The sequence below is a fragment of the Paramisgurnus dabryanus genome, chromosome 12 (genome assembly GCF_030506205.2).
Source record: "Paramisgurnus dabryanus chromosome 12, PD_genome_1.1, whole genome shotgun sequence".
Taxonomy (NCBI): domain Eukaryota; kingdom Metazoa; phylum Chordata; class Actinopteri; order Cypriniformes; family Cobitidae; genus Paramisgurnus; species Paramisgurnus dabryanus.
This window is the reverse complement of record NC_133348.1, coordinates 554118-574637: the sequence shown is the minus strand read 5'-3', so window position 1 is coordinate 574637 and position 20520 is coordinate 554118. Positions and strand designations below refer to the sequence as shown.

The following is a 20520-nucleotide window of genomic DNA, read 5'->3' as shown; positions in this document are numbered from 1 at the left end:
ATGTTTTATCTTATCATTGTATTTCAGTGTGTGGATTAAATGGCACAGAATATGAGTGTAAGTGTGAGGATCATCATGTCTGGTCCAATGACACCTGTGAGGTCTATCAGGTGTGTGATGGGATTGTGGGAGGAACTTGTGGATGTATTCAAGGTCTCCCTTCAGAGGGTCAGCTTTGCCAGAGAGGTAAGAAATTACAATTAAACACAAATGACCTGAACGTAACTGTTATTAAGTGACCATTATGAGTCTGTTCACTTAAAACATTGAACAATTTAGTTTTTTTAATACATTTAAAATATTTTTGTTTTTTCTTCTCATGGTTTGGCAGATATAAATGAATGTAAAGATGCACAGTCAGTGTGTGGTCAAAACTCAGATTGTATTAACACCATTGGGAGTCACATTTGTTCATGCTGGAGTGGATTTGTTCCCTTATATAAAGGCATTCCTGTGAGCTTCAACAACTCATGTGTCCGTAAGTATAATTGACTTATTTTAGTTTTTTTTAAATATTTTGTGTAAAACAGAGATTTTGAGTAAGCAGTAAGGTACGAGAGGCTACTTTTTCATATTTGGCTCAAAGCAAAATGGAGTAAAGCACAACTATTGACCAATCAGAACCTGGGAAATAAACCATATTGTCACACAGCCATACTATATTATGACTGTATATTAGCACTATTATGCTGTTGTATTACATGCATCATTTTCAATGTTTTGTTTTCCATTAAAGTAGATTTAGTCTAATTTTTATTTTATGTTATCTGCAATACATTTTAATTTTACTGTGAGATGGACCATGACAGATTTACCTGAACCTGGGCTTTCAGTTTATAAAGATGACTGATCATGTTGAATGGCACAAAGACTGTCTAATCTGGTGGGGATAGAGGTTGTGCTACTTTATAATTCTGAGGTCTGTTGCCTTTCTCATGGATCCTTGTCACGAGTTTGTGTTACGCAAGTTTATTTTCAGAGCATCATATCAGACTCAGGAGAACAACATGCAATGAGTCTGGAGCATCTCTTTGGGGCAACATTTTGATAGGCGCTATTAGTTCGGATTTCAATTCGACTATGATTCATAAACCAAGCACTATCACGGCACACGTTTCATTGCTTTTTAAATGCGAGCGATAGTTTTGTCACAGTTTATAATGCTATAAACTATTATCATTTGACGGACCCCATGAAGTTCCGTCCCGGACCCCCAATTTAAAACCCATGGTTTATACAGTATTTTGTAACAGACCCACACTTTTAATAAACTTCTGCTTTAATTCTTAAAGGGCACTTATTTTCACCTTTTTACAAGATGTGTCTGAAGTTTCAGCTTAAAATACCCCACAGATCATTTATTATAGCATGTCCAAAATCACCCTATTTGGGTGGGAGCAGAAACGCGCTGTTTTAATGTCTGTACCTTTAAATGCAAATGAGCTACAGCTCATCACTTCCTTACAAACAGACAGTAAGCGCTTTAAAATAGATCTGATAAATGCTGTCTGAGACAATATTATCTAGTGGACAGAGTACAACTCGCCGAGGGTTGAAACTATGGTAATGCAGGACTGTAAGTGGGCGGGGCTTTATCTATGTGACCTCACATTGATAAAAGTATCAAAACAGCATGTCTAATGAGACTGCTTTGGTTTATTGGGGATTAAAAAACAAGGAGTGGGTGGTGTTTTTCATCGTATGGAGGTTGTGTTCACACACTGCCAACGCACATTGGGCCCTATTTTAACGATCTGAAACGCAAGTGCAAAGCGCAAAGCGCAAGTGAGTTTGTGGGCGGATCTTGGGCGCTGTTGCTATTTTGCCGGCGGGAGAAATAACTCTTGCGCCAGGCGCAAATCAATAAGGGGTTGGTCTGAAGTAGGTTCATTATTCATAGGTGTGGTTTGGGCGTAACGTCAAATAAACCAATCAGAACGCTATCCAACATTCCCTTTAAACGCAAGGGAGCAAGTTCCATGGCGGGTTGCTATTATTATGACGGATTTACCAGGCGTACGCCAGGAGCGGTTTACAGCCGAGGAGACCGACGTTCTTGTAAGAGCAGTCAAAGACAGAGAAGTTGTTTTGTATGGGGATAGGAGAAACCCGCCCAAATCAGTGTAGGTTAAACAGGCGTGAGAGGAAATAGCCACAGTCTCATCAGCTGGGATCCCCATCGTTGCGCCAAGCGCTACAATGATGTCAGGAGACGGGGGAATCCCAAGCTTGCCAGCATAAATCGGGCACGCCGTGTAACGGGAGGTGGATCTGCCTCTACACATGACCTGACGCCAGCAGAGGACATCGCTGCGTCCACCCTCACTGCTGAAAGGGTTTGGGGGCTTTGAAATCGGACCCAAGAAACGCAAGCAAGGTCCAACCCCAAAGTAAACTTGTGCGCCGGTGCAAAATACGAATGATACATGCGTCACTGACAAAGTCAATTGCGCTGGGTGCAAGATAGGGCCCATTATGTCCAAACACCTTGTAAAAGTGGATTTTGCATAATAGGTGCCCTTTAAGGAGTGAAAGCACAACTCTCTCTCTTTCTCTATAATTTTTTTTGATGACCTTTTTTAATTAGGCAAAGTCATAATTTTGGATGTTTTTTCTCTTTTCTTCAGGGACTCAACCTTTAACTGAATATCTGATAGAAATTGAGATAAATACCCTGAATCCTGCCATCATTGATCAGCTGAGGAGCCTTCTGATGTCTTTCAATTTACCCTACACACTCACTGACAACACAAACATTACAGAAATCAACATAACTACTGGTATCTACTCTGTCTCTTCTTTATGATGTTTTATAGTTTTGTTAAGCTTTATACAGAACAACATTGCTTTGTTCATTGCTTTGTTCAACATTGTGCAATAAATATTTTTTAATCTTCTTCTCTGTTTTTCAGTCTGTTTCTTGAATGAAATTGGATATCAGTGTAAATGTGAGGGTCTGTTTGTTTGGCCAATTGACACGTGTCATTCATATGAGACCTGTGATAACATCACTGATGGTGTGTGTACATGTATCAATGCTCTTCCAAACAATGGACAGTTCTGCCAGTTAAAGAAAGGTGAGACACTGACGTCATTCTGTGACAATAACAATATTTTAATTTACAAGCATTTTACTTATGTTTAGCATTTCTGTTTATTTACTGGAAGCTAGATATATTTTAATGATAGAGAAGTTTTTTTTAAAAACATAACTTTTAATGTTTTTAGCATAAGAATTTATTTGCACTGATTGTCAAACTGAAACTGCCTCTGTTTGTTTTTGCAGATCCGACTTCAAACTACATGATTGATGTTGATGTGAGATCCTTTGACTCGTCTCTTGTGAACTTCTTACGAAATCTGATCACAAATATCAGCCTTCCTCTCGCTCTGAACAATAACATAAATGTCACAGATATCGACATGACTACTGGTAAGAGCGCAATGTCATTGTCAATGAAACATTTGCTAAAAAATATTAAACTTGTTTTCATTTAAATTACTTAAAATTAGTATACAGTAAACAATCAAATATAAAGACATTCTGTAACAAAATTTAGTTTGTAATGATTTTAATCTTTAATATGGCAAGGGCCATGTCCTAAAATACATTTTCAATATATTAAAAGAATTTGCAATGCTCCATGCAAGTTGCACAATACAATCAGTCTAATGTTAGGTTTAATAAGTTATGTTTCAGTTAAATATATAGTATAACTGTAAGGTTATATCTTATCATTGTATTTCAGTGTGTGGATTAAATGGCACAGAATATGAGTGTAAGTGTGAGGATCATCATGTCTGGTCCAATGACACCTGTGAGATCTATCAGGTGTGTGATGGGATTGTGGGAGGAACTTGTGGATGTATTCAAGGTCTTCCTTCAGAGGGTCAACTTTGCCAGAGAGGTAAGAAATCACAATTAAACACAAATGAGCTGAATGTAATTGTTATAAACTGACCAGTATGATTAAATTTTACTTTACAAACATTTGGTTTTAAAATGTATGTTTTTCTTTCTTACTCCTTGGAAGACATAAATGAATGTAAAGATGCACAGTCAGTGTGTGGTCAAAACTCAGATTGTATTAACACCATTGGGAGTCACATTTGTTCATGCTGGAGTGGATTTGCTCCCTTGTATAAAAACATTCCTGTGAGCGTCAACAACTCATGTGTCTGTAAGTATAATTGACTGATTTTATTATTATTTTTTTATTAAAAATAGACAATTAATGGCCCAAGCTTAAGACCAACACTACTAGATAATTTTTGCATTAGTGTATATATTGTGACAGACCCATTCTGTTGCTTTTTTAATAAGGCAAAGTCATAATTTTGTATGTTTTTCTTTTATTTCTGCAGGGACTCAACCTTTAACTGAATATCTGATTGAAATTGAGATAAATACCCTGAATCCTGCCATCATTGATCAGCTGAGGGTCCTTCTGTTGTCTTTTAATTTACCCTACACACTCACTGACAACACAAACATTACAGAAATCAACATAACTACTGGTATCTACTCTCTCTCTTCTTTATGATGTTTTATAGTTTAAACGCTTTATACAGAACAACATCGATAGTACCATTAATGATGAGATGTGATTTTTGATCTTCTCTTCTGTTTTTCAGTCTGTTCTTTGAATGAAATGGGATATCAATGTAAATGTGAGGGTCTGTTTGTTTGGCCAATTGACACGTGTCATTCATATGAGACCTGTGATAACATCACTGATGGTGTGTGTACATGTATCAATGCTCTTCCAAACAATGGACAGTTCTGCCAGTTAAAGAAAGGTGAGACACTGACGTCATTCTGTGACAATAACAATATTTACTTTTTACAAGCATTTTACACATGTTCATGAAGTAATGAGCATTTCTGTTTATTCTACTGGAAGCTAGATAGATTTGTAATGAGTAGAATAATTTTTTGAAACATAACTTTAATGTTTTAACATAAGCATTTATTTGCACTGATTGTCAAACTTCTTTTTGTTCTTGCAGGTACGACTTCCAACTACATGATTGATGTTGATGTGAGATTCTTTGACTCGTCTCTTGTGAACTACTTACGACATCTGATCACAAATTTCAACTTTCCTCTCGCTCTGAGTAACAACATAAATGTCACAGATATCGACATGAGTACTGGTAGGAGTTCAATGTCATGGTCAATGAAACATTTGCAAAAAATATTAAACATTTTTTATATGAATTAATTGAAATGAGTATACAATGAACACTCAAATATAAGGACAATTCTGTAACAAAGAATATTTTGTAATGATTTTAATCTTTAACATGGCAAGGGCCATGCCTTTAAATTACATGTATAATACATCAAAATAATTTGCAGTGCTACACACAAGTTGCACAATATGATCAGTCAAATGTTAGGTTCAATCAATTATGTTTCAGTTTAATGACATATCATTGTATTTCAGTGTGTGGATTAAATGGCACAGAATATGAGTGTAAGTGTGAGGAGCATCATGTCTGGTCCAATGACACCTGTGAGGTCTATCAGGTGTGTGATGGGATTGTGGGAGGAACTTGTGGATGTATTCAAGGTCTCCCTTCAGAGGGTCAACTTTGCCAGAAAGGTGAGAAATCACAATTAAACACAAATGTGCTGTACGTACAGTAATTGTTATAAACTGACTATTATACACATATTGGAAACATTGTTTTTCTTTCTTACTACTTGTCAGACATAAATGAATGTAAAGATGCACAGTCAGTGTGTGGTCAAAATTCAGATTGTATTAACACCATTGGGAGTCACATTTGTTCATGCTGGAGTGGATTTGCTCCCTTGAATAAAGACATTCCTGTGAGCGTCAACAACTCATGTGTCCGTAAGTACAATTGACTGATTTCATTTTTCTGTTTATTTATTAAAAATAGACAATTTCTGGCCCAAGCTTAGCACCAACACTGCTAGATAATTTTTGCATTAGTGTATATATTGTAACAGACCCACACTTTTGCTTTTTTAATAAGGCAAAGTCGTAATTTTGGATGTTTTTTTCTTTTCTGCAGGGACTCAACCTTTAACTGAATATCTGATTGAAATTGAGATAAATACCCTGAATCCTGCCATCATTGATCAGCTGAGGAGGCTTCTGTTGTCTTTCAATTTACCCTACACACTCACTGACAACACAAACATTACAGAAATCAACATAACTACTGGTATCTACTCTGTCTCTTCTTTATGATGTTTTATAGTTTAAACGCTTTATACAGAACAACATTGAAAGTCCAATAAATGATGAGATGTGATTTTTGATCTTCTTCTCTGTTTTTCAGTCTGTTCTTTGAATGAAATGGGATATCAGTGTAAATGTGAGGGTCTGTTTGTTTGGCCAATTGACACGTGTCATTCATATGAGACCTGTGATAACATCACTGATGGTGTGTGTACATGTATCAATGCTCTTCCAAACAATGGACAGTTCTGCCAGTTAAAGAAAGGTGAGACACTAATGTCATTCTGTGACAATAACAACATTTTCTTTTACAAGCATTTTACCCATGATTTGTTGTTGGCATCCTTCTGTCTCTAGAGACAATGGATTCTGCACCTGACTTTTTACTTAGTTGTGGGGCAGCAGCGCCAGCTATGGCTAAATAAGCCAATGCGGAAGCTGCAACTCCTGCCGCACTTGCTGCAAGTGTGGGCCATGGTGGGTACTATAGGGGGAGCAATGGTAGGCTGGGTTCTCTGCTGCTTACGGCTCTTCCTTTCATCGCGCTGGATCTCTCTCTTCTCCTCAGCCTGCTTGATGCCAGTTATGACATTTTCACTCCAGCTATAGCGGTCGGAAGTTGCTGTTTTGAGATCTGCTGGATTGATGTTGCATGACTTCAGATCCCTCTTGCAGACATCCTTGTAGCATAGGGCAGGTAGACCGGTTGGCCGTGTTCCAGTGGCGAGCTCGCCATAGAGGATGTCCTTTGGGATGCGGCAATCCTCCATCCTGCATACGTGTCCGAGCCAGCGCAGGCGCCTCTGGGAGAGGGTGGCGAACATGCTTAACATGCCTGCCTGAGCCAAAACATCTGTGTTGGAGATGCGATCCTGCCAGGTGATGCCAAGGAGTTGTCTGAGGTTGTGCACGCTTCGCTAGGCTAGCCAAGGCGGTTGCTGATTTGCCTATCCTCGGGTTAAGCTCAGCATCCAGGGATAGGTTGCTGGAGATTGTAGAGCCGAGGTATGTGAACTTGTCCACCACCTCCAGGGTGTGTTCACCGATGGTGATTATGGGAGTGGTGCTGACATCCTGCCCCATGATTTTGGTCTTCTGGAGGCTGATGGTGAGGCCAAACTCTGTGCATGCCTCCGCGAAGAGAGTGATGAGTCGCTGAAGGACGGCTTCCGTGTGAGCAGTGAGGGCGGCGTCATCGGCATAGAGCATCACCCGGATGAGGACCTTGTGCACCTTGGTCTTTGCTCTGAGCAGGGCAAGGTTGAATAGGTTCCCTTCGCTCCGTGTGTTGAGGAAGATGCCATTTTCGGACTCATTGAATGCATAGCGCAGGAGCAGGGAGAAGAATATGCCGATAAGTGTCGGGGCCAGGACACACCCCTGTTTCAGGCCGCTCTTGACTGGGAAGGGGTGCGATGACGCTTCGTCGTACTGAACAGTACCAGACATATTGTCGTGGAATGACTCGACCATCTTCAGAAGCTTGGGGGGGCATCCAATCTTGTGGAGGAGGGCGAAGAGGCCAGACCGACTGACTAAGTCAAACGCCTTGGTCAAGTCGATGAAGGCAAGGTACAGGGGACTAGGGATGCTGCGATTATAGATTTTGATGGTACGGTTATAGTCTGATAAATAATCACGGTTGTACGGTTATTACGGTTATTAAGGATTCATTTATTTTACAACATTAATGTATAAAATCACATGAATAAATTTTTGAACAATTGCTAAATTTTTCTGTATTTTCAGTTTGTGTATTTTCTCTACAATTCTTGGCAGTGCCACTGCTAGCCATTTTGGTCTCCTAAGCATAATTCCTTTAAAATGCCCCCCACCCCGACCTTGAGAATTTTTTTTGTTTGTTTTTGCCAGTTTAACTTTTTATTACCAAACATATAACTTAATAGCAGAAAGTAAAATCTTCACAGCTTTAGTCAACAAACACTACACATTTGAAAGTGCAAACTTTTATAGAATAGCAAAATAGAAAAAAATTACCAAACTTAAATAGAATAGCAAAATAAAAAAAATATCAAAATAATCCAGACATGTTTTTCCCAAGTACAATGTCACTTTAAATAAATTACATTAAATAAACATCAATAAGTAAACAAGAATGCTCAATATTCTTAAATAAAACAAAGATTTAGAGAACTAAGTGTCACAGTAATGTTTGCTTCATATCATACATGGTGACATTTTATATTTTTATATGTTTAACAGTCAGGAATTGTTAGCCTACCATGTGCACTGACTGCTAACGTTAACTTATACTGAGAAAGTATTAACCACCATCACGTCAAAATAAACCACAAAATAAACTACTGCTCAATATCTAAAGAAACATAGTAAAGAAAGTAACAGCTGCTTTAGTTATTTGTAAAATGCATATGCATATGTAATGTTTTACAGTAAAATCTCAATTTAGCTTGCACTGAAGTTATAACATAGTTTGCTAACATTAAAATCAGCACCGCAAGTGCACGGACCATCAAAGGCTGGGGGGCATACTTTCTATACTAGAGCAATTAAATTATCTCGTTCCCTCCTTTTTGTAACACATGGATAAAAAGTGCCTAATAATATTTCCATAGGCTAATGAAATTCTATCAGCATTATAATTTTTTTTCATTAGGCAATTATTTTGGTGCCCTCTCAGCACCTGGTGCCCTACGCACAGCGCGTGATGCGCGTTATGGGAGCGGCGGGGCTGATTCTTGGACAAATGATAATAATAATAACTTGGCTGGCTTTGACTTAAACTGTATAGGTGCCTTTGAAACCTGTAGGCTATTCATTTTAATGATCTTTTGAATAAATGTAACATTACATTTGGACTGAATGAAGTTATATTATTTTGGTTTGTTTGAAGTATTGAAGTAAAATATATGAAGTAAAAATGATAAGAGCTTCTCAAAATGAATAATTACACAGGGTCATCCTGAACCAGGTACTGCAAGTCATTTTGACAGGTGAAGCTTAATATTACACAAAAGTCAAATATAAATATTAGGGGTGGCAAGATTAACGTGTTAACTAATGCTATTCATTAATTAATCATTAACGCGTTAAAATAATTCAACGTAATGAAATGCAGTCAGACCACCAGGAGCCCCGCCCGGGTTTGATCCGCGAGCAGGAGGTTTTTAATGCTGTACAGAGTAGACCGATTGGAGTGTGGCTCTTTCACGTACAGATGCAGGTGCGCACGCACACATCCACGCACACGCACACACAAACCAGATGCACGAACAACCAAGAGACGCGTCACGTGCACATATTCTTTTGAACGCGGAGCTTTGTCATACAATGCACAATCCAGATGCACGAACAACCAAGAGACGCGTCACGCGCACATATTCTTTTGAACGCGGAGCTTTGTCATACAATGCATCATGACGCATGCGCCTCTTGGTGGTTCGTGGATCTGGTTTGTGCGTGCGTGAAACAAAAACACGCGGTGTAGCGAAGGCTTTACGGTTACTTAACCGTGACATTTTAAAGCGCGGTTAATAGTGAAACCGGTTAATCGCTGCATCCCTACAGGGGACGTCGCTCTTCGCGGCACTTTTCCTGCAGCTGCCTGAGGGAGAACACCATGTCGATGGTTGATCGCTTAGCCCGGAAACCACACTGTGACTCCAGATATACGCAGACAGCAAGTACCTGCAGGCGGTTGAGGACAACCCTGGCGAAGGCCTTTCCCACAATGCTGAGGAGAGAGATCCCATAATAGTTGTTACAATCCCTGCGGTCGCCCTTGTTCTTGTAGAGCGTGATGATATTCGCATCCTGCATGTCTTGGGGTATCATTCCCTCTTCCCAGCACTGTAGCAAAAGCTCATGGAGATGCCTGAGGAGGGATCTCTCTTTTTGCGGTCTTCACAACCTCTGGTGGGATTCCATCACTGCCTGGTGCTTTCCCGCAAGACAGCGAGTCAATGGCCTTACTGAACTTCTCGATGGTGGGTGGCAAGTCAAGTTCTTACATGCTGGGCAGTGGGGTGATGTTCTCCATGGCTGTGTCGGTGACTATATTCTCTCTAGAGTACAGCTCCTCGTAGTGCTCAACCCATCTCTCCATCTGCTCGCCACGGTCCTTGGTGATGTCACCGGAGGTGGACTTGAGGGGTGCGATCTTGGTGACACTTGGTCCAAGTGCTTTCTTCATCCCCTGGTACATAGCACGGGTGTTTCCACAGTCTGCAGAGGTCTGGATGTCACTGCAAAGCTTCAGCCAGTAGTCGTTGGCGCACCTACGGGCGACCCTCTTGGCGTTGTTGCGGGCTTCTCTATAGGCAGCCAGTGTTTTCTCGCAGGGCTTCCTCTTGTACTTGAGAAGCGCAGCACCTTTGGCGGCTAAGGCAGGCTCCATCTCTTCTATCCCAACTTCGAACCAGTCCTCGTTGAAGTCTCCGAGCAGGTACAGGTTTTCCTTCACTGGGATTTCTCTAAGCTTTGTCTCAAGCTCCTCATAGAATCCATCTTTGGCCTCGGCTGTAGAGCAGAGTGTGGGGGCGTAGATGCTAAAGATCTGTGTAGGTCTTGAGGAGGAAGTGAGACGAAGTGAGAGAATACGCTCAGTTTCCTGTGAAGGAGGTTCGACTGATAACAAGAGGGGGTTCCAAACTGCGAAGCCAACCCCGTAGAGTCGACGCTCGTCTGACTCCAGGCCTTGCCAGAAGAACGTGTAGTCCTTCTCCTTGAGACTTCCACTGGAAGGGAGGTGTGTCTCCTGGAGGGCGGTTCCAGGTTGCCAGCCACAGGGCTGGCGGTTTCTTTTTCTTTCGGTGTTTGCCGGGTGCTCAATTTTACAACAAGCCTGTCGATGTTGTCTAAGCTTCAAGCACCCGATTATTGCCCGGGGGCTGCCCGGGTTGAGGCGGGCATTAACTTCCCAATGGAGTTGAGAGCAACCGCTAGCGCCCGCACTACGCCAAACGAGCCTGGGCTTAGGGCACCTGGGCGAAGCTGGAGTGACCTCTCCAGGTGCAGGCCTGGGCGAATAGTTTGGAGATCCTAGAGTGCCAACGCAGCTGCTGGAGGTGCCAGAAGGCATCACAAAGCTCAGTCAACTGCCTACGGGTCTCCGTACCGGATTTTCTATTTGGGTTTACTCCCATAGCCTTTGAACAACCAAGTCTGACCTGCAAGGCAGCAGGAAACTCGTGGAAAGCGGGGTTGTTCATTTCCCGTGCAGATGCGAGGCATCTGCCCACTGCTAAACTCATGTTTACAGATGTGCAAAATATTGATATTTATTTTACTTGACGCTAGACATATTGCAATCAGTTAAAATATTTTTGAAACATACATTTAATGTTTTTAACATGAGTATATTTGTTATGATTGTCAAACTGAAACTGCTTCTGTTTGTTCTTGCAGGTCCGACTTCAAACTACATGATTGATGTTGATGTGAGATTCTTTGACTCGTCTCTTGTGAACTACTTACGACATCTGATCACAAATATTAACTTTCCTCTCGCTCTGAGCAACAACATAAATGTCATAGATATCGACATGACTACTGGTAAGAGCCTGATGCTTTATATCAAGGTCAATTAAACATTTGCTAAAAAATATTTATTTTAATTAGATATAAATTACTTAAAACGAGTATACAGTTAACATTCAAATATACAGACAATTCTGTAACAAAATTGAGTTTGTAATAATTTTTTAATCTCTTACATGGCAAGGACCATAAAATTAAATACATTTTCAATACATCACAAGAATTTGCACTGCTACATGCAATTTGCATAACACGATCAGTCAAATGTTAAGTTTAATAAATTATGTTTCAGTTTGAACACAAGTATATAAATCAACCGTAATGTTTTATCTTATCATTGTATTTCAGTGTGTGGATTAAATGGCACAGAATATGAGTGTAAGTGTGAGGAGCATCATGTCTGGTCCAATGACACCTGTGAGGTCTATCAGGTGTGTGATGGGATTGTGGGAGGAACTTGTGGATGTATTCAAGGTCTCCCTTCAGAGGGTCAACTTTGCCAGAGAGGTGAGAAATCACAATTAAACACAATTGTGCTAAATTGTTGTAAACTGACCAGTATGATTAAATTTTACTTTACACTTTACAAACATTTGGTTTTAAATTTTATATTACTTGTCAGACATAAATGAATGTGAAGATGCACAGTCAGTGTGTGGTCAAAACTCAGATTGTATTAACACCATTGGGAGTCACATTTGTTCATGCTGGAGTGGATTTGCTCCCTTGTATAAAGACATTTCTGTGAGCGTCAACAACTCATGTGTCCGTAAGTACAATTGACCGAATTATATTTTTTTTAATTAAAAATAGACAATTTCTGGCCCAAGCTTAGCACCAACACTGCTAGATAATTTTTGCATTAGTGTATATATTGTAATAGACCCACACTTTTGCTTTTTTAATAAGGCAAAGTTGTAATTTTGGATGTTTTTTCTCTTTTTTTCACAGGGACTCAACCTTTAACTGAATATCTGATTGAAATTGAGATCAATACCCTGAATCCTGCCATCATTGATCAGCTGAGGGTCCTTCTGTTGTCTTTCAATTTACCCTACACACTCACTGACAACACAAACATTACAGAAATCAACATAACTACTGGTATGTACTCTGTCTCTTCTTTATGATGTTTTGTAGTTTAAACGCTTTATACAGAACAACATTGAAAGTGCAATAAATGATGAGATGTGATTTTTAATCTTCTCCTCTGTTTTTCAGTCTGTTCTTTGAAGGAAATTGGATATCAGTGTAAATGTGAGGGTCTGTTTGTTTGGCCAATTGACACGTGTCATTCATATGAGACCTGTGATAACATCACTGATGGTGTGTGTACATGTATCAATGCTCTTCCAAACAATGGACAGTTCTGCCAGTTAAAGAAAGGTGAGACACTGACGTCATTCTGTGACAATAACAATATTTTCGTTTACAAGCATTTTTCCCATGTTTACAGATGTGCAAAGTATTTCTATTTATTTTACTTGACGCTAGACATAATGCAATCAGTTAAAATATTTTTTGAAACATAACTTTAATGTTTTTAACATAAGAATTTATTTGGATTGATTGTCACACTGAAACTGCTTCTGTTTGTTCTTGCAGGGCCGACTTCAAACTACATGATTGATGTTGATGTGAGATTCTTTGACTCGTCTCTTGTGAACTTCTTACGAAATCTGATCACAAATATCAACTTTCCTCTCGCTCTGAGCAACAACATAAATGTCACAGATATCGACATGACCACTGGTAAGAACCTGATGATTTATATCAAGGTCAAATAAACATTTGCTAAAAAAATATTAATTTTAATTACATATAAATTACTTAAATTGAGTATACAATTAACACTCAAATATACAGACAATTCTGTAACAAAATTGAGTTTGTAGTAATTTTTTAATCTCTTACATGGCAAGGACCATGACCATAAAATACATTTTCAATAAATCAAAAGAATTTGCAGTGCTACACGCAGATTGCATAATACGATCAGTCAAATGTTAGGTTCAATTATGTTTCAGTTTAAACATAAGTATATAAGTAGATGCAGATGTATAACTTTAATGTTTTATCTTATCATTGTATTTCAGTGTGTGGATTAAATGGCACAGAATATGAGTGTAAGTGTGAGGATCATCATGTCTGGACCAATGACACCTGTGAGGTCTATCAGGTGTGTGATGGGATTGTGGGAGGAACTTGTGGATGTATTCAAGGTCTTCCTTCAGAGGGTCAACTTTGCCAGAGAGGTAAGAAATCAAAATTAAACACAATTGTGCTAAATTTTTGTAAACTGACCAGTATGATTAAATTTTACTTTACATTTTACACAAATTTGGTTTTAAAATGTATGTTTTTCTTTCTTACTACTTGTCAGACATAAATGAATGTGAAGATGCACAGTCAGTGTGTGGTCAAAACTCAGATTGTATTAACACCATTGGGAGTCACATTTGTTCATGCTGGAGTGGATTTGCTCCCTTGTATAAAAACATTCCTGTGAGCGTCAACAACTCATGTTACCGTAAGTATTGTTGACTGATTTTATTTTTCTGTTTTTATTTTATTTTATTAAAAATAGGCAATTTCTGGTCCAAGCTTAGCACCAACACTGCTAGATAATTTTTAGTGCATATATTGTAACAGACCCAGACTTTTGCTTTTTTAATAAGGCAAAGTCATAATTTTGAATGTTTTTTCTCTTTTTTCACAGGGACTCAACCTTTAACTGAATATCTGATTGAAATTGAGATAAATACCCTGAATCCTGCCATCATTGATCAGCTGAAGAGACTTCTGATGTATTTCAATTTACCCTACACACTCACTGACAACACAAACATTACAGAAATCAACATAACTACTGGTATCTACTCTGTCTCTTCTTTATGATGTTTTATAGTTTAAACACTTTATACAGAACAACATTGATAGTGCAATAAATGATGAGATGTGATTTTTAATCTTCTTCTCTGTTTTTCAGTCTGTTCTTTGAATGAAATGGGATATCAGTGTAAATGTGAGGGTCTGTTTGTTTGGCCAATTGACACGTGTCATTCATATGAGACCTGTGATAACATCACTGATGGTGTGTGTACATGTATCAATGCTCTTCCAAACAATGGACAATTCTGCCAGTTAAAGAAAGGTGAGACACTGACGTCATTCTGTGACAATAACAATATTTTCATTTACAAGCATTTTTTCCATGTTAACAGACGTGCAAAGTATTTCTATTTATTTTATTTGACACTAGACATAATGCAATCAGTTAAAATATTTTTTGAAACATAAATTTAATGTTTTTAACATAAGAATTTATTTGCACTGATTGTCAAACTGAAACGGCTTCGTTTTGTTCTTGCAGGGCCGACTTCAAACTACATGATTGATGTTGATGTGACATTATTTGATTCGTCTCTTGTGAACTACTTACGACATCTGATTACAAATATCAACTTTCCTCTCGCTCTGAGTAACAACATAAATGTCACAGATATCGACATGACTACTGGTAAGAGCCTGATGCTTTATATCAAGGGCAAATAAACATTTGCTAAAAAATATTAATTTTAATTACATATAAATTACTTAAATTGAGTATACAATTAACACTCAAATATACAGACAATTCTGTAACAAAATTAAGTTTGTAGTAATTTTTTTTATCTCTTACATGGCAAGGACCATGACCATAAAATACATTTTCAATAAATCAAAAGAATTTGCAGTGCTACACGCAGATTGCATAATACGATCAGTCAAATGTTAGGTTCAATTATGTTTCAGTTTAAACATAAGTATATAAATAGTTGCAGATGTATAACTGTAATGTTTTATCTTATCATTGTATTTCAGTGTGTGGATTAAATGGCACAGAATATGAGTGTAAGTGTGAGGAGCATCATGTCTGGTCCAATGACACCTGTGAGGTCTATCAGGTGTGTGATGGGATTGTGGGAGGAACTTGTGGATGTATTCAAGGTCTCCCTTCAGAGGGTCAACTTTGCCAAAGAGGTGAGAAATCACAATTAAACACAAATGTGCTGACCTATCAGTGGATACAGTCGTGTGTGTGTGATTGTTATAGCTTCAACTGTTCGCTTTATTTACTTTTGTTTGGCAAAAATAAGCTACTGAGAAGCTATGCTACAGACTTACCCCTCAATAGTTTCCCCATCAGGACAATGACTAATCACAAATCTGCCGCAATTTTTTATTTATTTATTTTTTTAACATTTTTATGTAATCTTCTTACTCCTTGGCAGACCTAAATGAATGTGTGGATGCACATTCAGTGTGTGGTCAAAACTCAGATTGTATTAACACCATTGGGAGTCACATTTGTTCATGCCGGAGTGGATTTGCTCCCTTGTATAAAGACATTCCTGTGAGCGTCAACAACTCATGCAAAGGTATGTACTGTATTATTACTTGATTATTATACTTTTTTTACCTTTTTTTTAAAATCAACTGCAAAATTCTTACAAAATGTTTTCTATCCTGAAGATGTGAATGAATGTGTTGAGATTCCTGAGGTCTGTGGTCCAAACTCAATCTGCAACAACACTGCTGGGAGTTACAATTGCTCCTGTATGAGTGGATATAACATCACAGACCCGAATCTCCCTATTAACATCAGTAACCCATGCACAGGTATGATTGACAGCTAAAATGCTTATACTTTTGTTGGATACTAGACAGAGTTTGATTTTTTTATTTAAACAAAATACAAATAAGACAACATGTCAAACTTCAGGGTTAATATAGCCTACGATATATTTCTTATCAACAACATCATGTTGAAGTCATGGTCATGTGGTCAACACCAGTGGCATATTTAGGCATGGTCGAGGCGGGCAGCCACCCAAGTCACTGGCAAAAACGAAATGTGCAATATTTTTACAAGGTTTTTACCACTCATTTGAACACCACGTCAATCATTTCATGTCACCATGTGCAAGATTTATAGTTTGAACTCACAGGCAATTCATCCACGATTATGAATGCAATATTTTCCCGCTTGTCAGTAAACTACAGTTTGTGTAGAAAATGCTGCTCCATCTAAAAGCAACTGATGTTGATTTATTACTAATCAAGGAACCGGTTTTAGTGAAGTGAAGTGAGTATTTGCCAATGCATGGTACCCATACTTGGAATGTGACCTCTGCATTTAACCCATCCAGTGAATAGTGACTGGAGTCGTGAACACACAAACACCCAGAGCAGTGGGCAGCTATCCCTGCAGCGCTCGGGGAGCAATTAGGGTTAAGGTGCCTTGCTCAAGGGCACCACAGTCGCAACCTGCCGGTCGTAAGCCTCGAACCGGCAACGCTCTGGTTACAAGCCCGGCACTCTAACCACTAGGCTACAACTGCCCATTACTGATGCAATGAGCGTGACAATTGCGTGTGATTTATTGTGCAGCCCTTATGTAAACTCTGTTAAACTTCACGTGGCGCAGATCGATCAGCATGTGACATTACTGCAAGAGCTAACTCTCAATGATTTGGAATCGTTCTCATGGTACTTACTATAGATTTTATACAGTGATTGGTCTATGCAGCAGTGTGCAAAGTCAAACACATCTAAACACATCTCACTCAGAAGTGCAAGGGGGTTAGTTGACATTTTTGCAGAGATGTCAAGAGTAAAATCAGTTGAAAGAGCGGGAGAACTTCTTATATATGAAGAATACATTTTGCTACTTTAAAATAAGATTGACTGATTTTTCCTTCTAAGGTGAACTATAACCTATATATTTTTATCTGCATAACTGTCTTTTTTTATCTGGTTTTAACTTAATTAAAAATGGTTTGATTGTCAATGGTACATTGGTGCATCTTTTATTGTAACATTTAACTTTATAAACAATTATTATTTTCTTTCAGATATTTATGAATGTCTTGACCCATCATCAGTGTGTGGGCCGAACGCTTACTGTCACAATTACAATGGAAGTTACTCGTGCGTTTGTTGGACAGGATATAACATCACTGATGTATCTCACAATATTAGTAACAGTAACCCATGCAATGGTATGTTTTTAATAAAGTTTCATGATTTATGCAGAAATTGCATTTTGAAAATCACACAAGTTGTCACTTAAAATTTGTTGCATAATTTAATGTGTTCACATATTTACTGTATTTTTTGTTGGTTTGTTTTTGAAGATGTAAATGAATGTGATGAGATTCCTGAGATCTGTGGTCCAAACTCAATCTGCAACAACACTGCTGGGAGTTACAATTGCTCGTGTATGAGTGGATATATTGTAGCAGACACTGACCTCCCTATAAACATCAGTAACCCATGCACAGGTATGACTGACAGTGGACATGCTGCACATTTATATTTTGTAAAGCCTGAAAATTCATTAAACTGTAAATAAGGATGCACCAATAAAAAATATTTTGAGCGGATACTAGACAAATCTTGACATTTTCGACGGTACTATATTTGATAATTTTTTATTATTAAAGGGGACATGTCACGAGACACAAAAGTCACAAAAATGTGCTGTTTTGGATGTGTCCTTTAAAATGCAAATGAGCGGATGAAGTGCAAACACTGATCACAATGATGGTGGTTTGATGAAATTGAAATTCAATTGTGCTGTGAATTATTTTCTCTCTCTATCTTTCTGCACTAAATGGCAGTGCCGTGGTTGGATAGTTCAGATTAAGGGGCGATATTATTATAATAAGAGCTCCTTATGACATCATAAGGACAGCCAAATTTCAACAACCTATTTTTTTATGTGCTTGTAGAGAATGGTTTACCAAAACTAAGTTACTGGGTTGATCTTTTTCACATTTTCTAGGTTAATAGAAGCACTGGGGACCCAATCATAGCACTTAAACATGGAAAAAGTCAGATTTTCCTACCATGGCCCCTTTAAAATAGAATTCCATTTTATCATGTTTTAAATTAGCTACATTTAAAAACATACTATAAGGTATTCTAACTAGTTTATTGCTGCATCATTAAATAATTACTATTGAACATATGCCATCATCGTTTAAATATTTTTTTATTCTTACACTGTTCACATTAGGTTGTGCCAATAGCGAATACTATCGTCTATTGACAATAGTCAAACATATAGCTGATAAAGGGCCTTCACGACGATAATTGGCATGTTTGCCTATTACAGTTTTAAATTATTATTATTATCATCATAGTTTCACATGCATTTTGCGTGCTTTTCCTCGCATGAGAGGGTTTGTGGGCTTTACTCTGCAGGGCTCAACATAAAGGACTGCCCGGTGGCCCGGGGCAAGCGTGAGAGACGTTCGGGCCAGTAAAAAGTATTGTCACTTGCCCAATCGGGCCAGTGCTTCACCCACAGTCTCAAAATATATTTCCATCAATGTATATTATTTAACATCTTGGAAGCTGACATTTACTTGGGTATAACATGAAGAAAGAAACTATGCAATATTTTGCACAGTTTGCTCTCAGTTTACAAGTAAAGCAGAAAGTTTGGGAGCCTTTTTTTGTTGGAACATGTCTGTTGTATATGTATACAATTATATTTGACATTTGAATTACTATTTTTAAATATGTGACACTGACATTTTTTTATCGGGGCCAGTGAAAATTTTGGCTGGGCAAGTGAAAACCTGAACCACTGGCCCGACTGGACCAGTATAAAAAATTATTTGTGTTGAGCCCTGCTCTGCATGAGAGAGCTTGTAACGCACGCAACACAGATTTCTTTTTTTGCACCTACACATGTAATGTCAATAAGCAACTGAAATAACTATCTAGAAACCTTCATGATCATTGACAACATACCTTTTCTTCATTATGTTGGAAATCAACACAAGACATCACAATTCAGAAACTTGTGTGTCGTTCAGAATTCTTAGTTTCTCATTCATAAATAGGACTTCACTTGGTTGTACATGTGCTTGTAACTAATAATTACAGTATTTCCATCTGCATTAAGTGTTTGTATGTATAAGACAAGGTCTTAATTGTGGGTATTTTTCTCTTTTTTACAGCAATTCAACCTTTAACTGAATATCTGATTGAAATTGAGATAAATACCCTGAATCCTGCCATCATTGATCAGCTGAGGAGGCTTCTGATGTCTTTCAATTTACCCTACACACTCACTGACAACACAAACATTACAGAAATCAACATAACTACTGGTATCTACTCTGTCTCTTCTTTATGATGTTTTATAGTTTAAACGCTTTATACAGAACAACATTGATAGTGCAATAAATGATGAGATGTGATTTTTAATCTTCTTCTCTGTTTTTCAGTCTGTTCTTTGAATGAAATGGGATATCAGTGTAAATGTGAGGGTCTGTTTGTTTGGCCAATTGACACGTGTCATTCATATGAGACCTGTGATAACATCACTGATGGTGTGTGTACATGTATCAATGCTCTTCCAAACAATGGACAGTTCTGTCAGTTAAAGAAAGGTGAGACACTGACGTCATTCTGTGACAAGAAACATACTTTCTTTATAATTCTTTTTACAAGAATTTTACAGATGTTAAGCATTTCTGTTTATATAACAGAAAGTTTGACAGTGCAAACAAAATAAACTTAAATTGAAACATGATAAGATTGCAATTGCACAGATTTTCTACTGAAACTGCTTCTGTTTGTTCTTGCAGGGCCGACTTCAAACTACATGATTGATGTTGATGTGAGATTCTTTGACTCGTCTCTTTTGAACTACTTACGAAATCTGATCACAAATATCAGCCTTCCTCTCGCTCTGAACAATAACATAAATGTCACAGATATCGAC

General features: G+C 38.1%; 2 protein-coding genes and 3 long non-coding RNA genes across 5 annotated transcripts; all 5 read left to right on the top strand.

Moving 5' to 3' along the window:
* Positions 1-36: 36 nt before the first annotated feature.
* Positions 37-2774, top strand: LOC141283071 (uncharacterized). Its single transcript, XR_012338065.1, has 3 exons — positions 37-186; positions 332-478; positions 2628-2774. It is a non-coding gene; the product is annotated as an uncharacterized lncRNA (long non-coding RNA).
* Positions 2775-3767: 993 nt separating this feature from the next.
* On the top strand, positions 3768-4480 carry LOC135749638 (uncharacterized). The gene is made up of 3 exons (XR_010532455.1): positions 3768-3908; positions 4035-4181; positions 4366-4480. It is a non-coding gene; the product is annotated as an uncharacterized lncRNA (long non-coding RNA).
* Positions 4481-4650: 170 nt separating this feature from the next.
* On the top strand, positions 4651-6547 carry LOC135749712 (uncharacterized). Its single transcript, XM_065268362.2, has 7 exons — positions 4651-4800; positions 5011-5157; positions 5451-5609; positions 5718-5864; positions 6049-6201; positions 6319-6483; positions 6534-6547. Exons 1-7 carry the CDS (start codon positions 4653-4655, stop codon positions 6545-6547), a joined length of 933 nt encoding a protein of 310 aa, XP_065124434.1. The 5' UTR covers positions 4651-4652.
* Positions 6548-11548: 5001 nt separating this feature from the next.
* On the top strand, positions 11549-15290 carry LOC135749711 (uncharacterized). The gene is made up of 12 exons (XM_065268361.2): positions 11549-11552; positions 11604-11750; positions 12084-12242; positions 12358-12504; positions 12687-12839; positions 12957-13121; positions 13341-13487; positions 13832-13990; positions 14119-14265; positions 14455-14607; positions 14725-14889; positions 15109-15290. Exons 1-12 carry the CDS (start codon positions 11549-11551, stop codon positions 15288-15290), a joined length of 1728 nt encoding a protein of 575 aa, XP_065124433.2.
* A 4515-nt stretch (positions 15291-19805) lies between these two features.
* Positions 19806-20520, top strand: LOC141283072 (uncharacterized). The gene is made up of 3 exons (XR_012338066.1): positions 19806-19903; positions 20021-20185; positions 20384-20520. It is a non-coding gene; the product is annotated as an uncharacterized lncRNA (long non-coding RNA).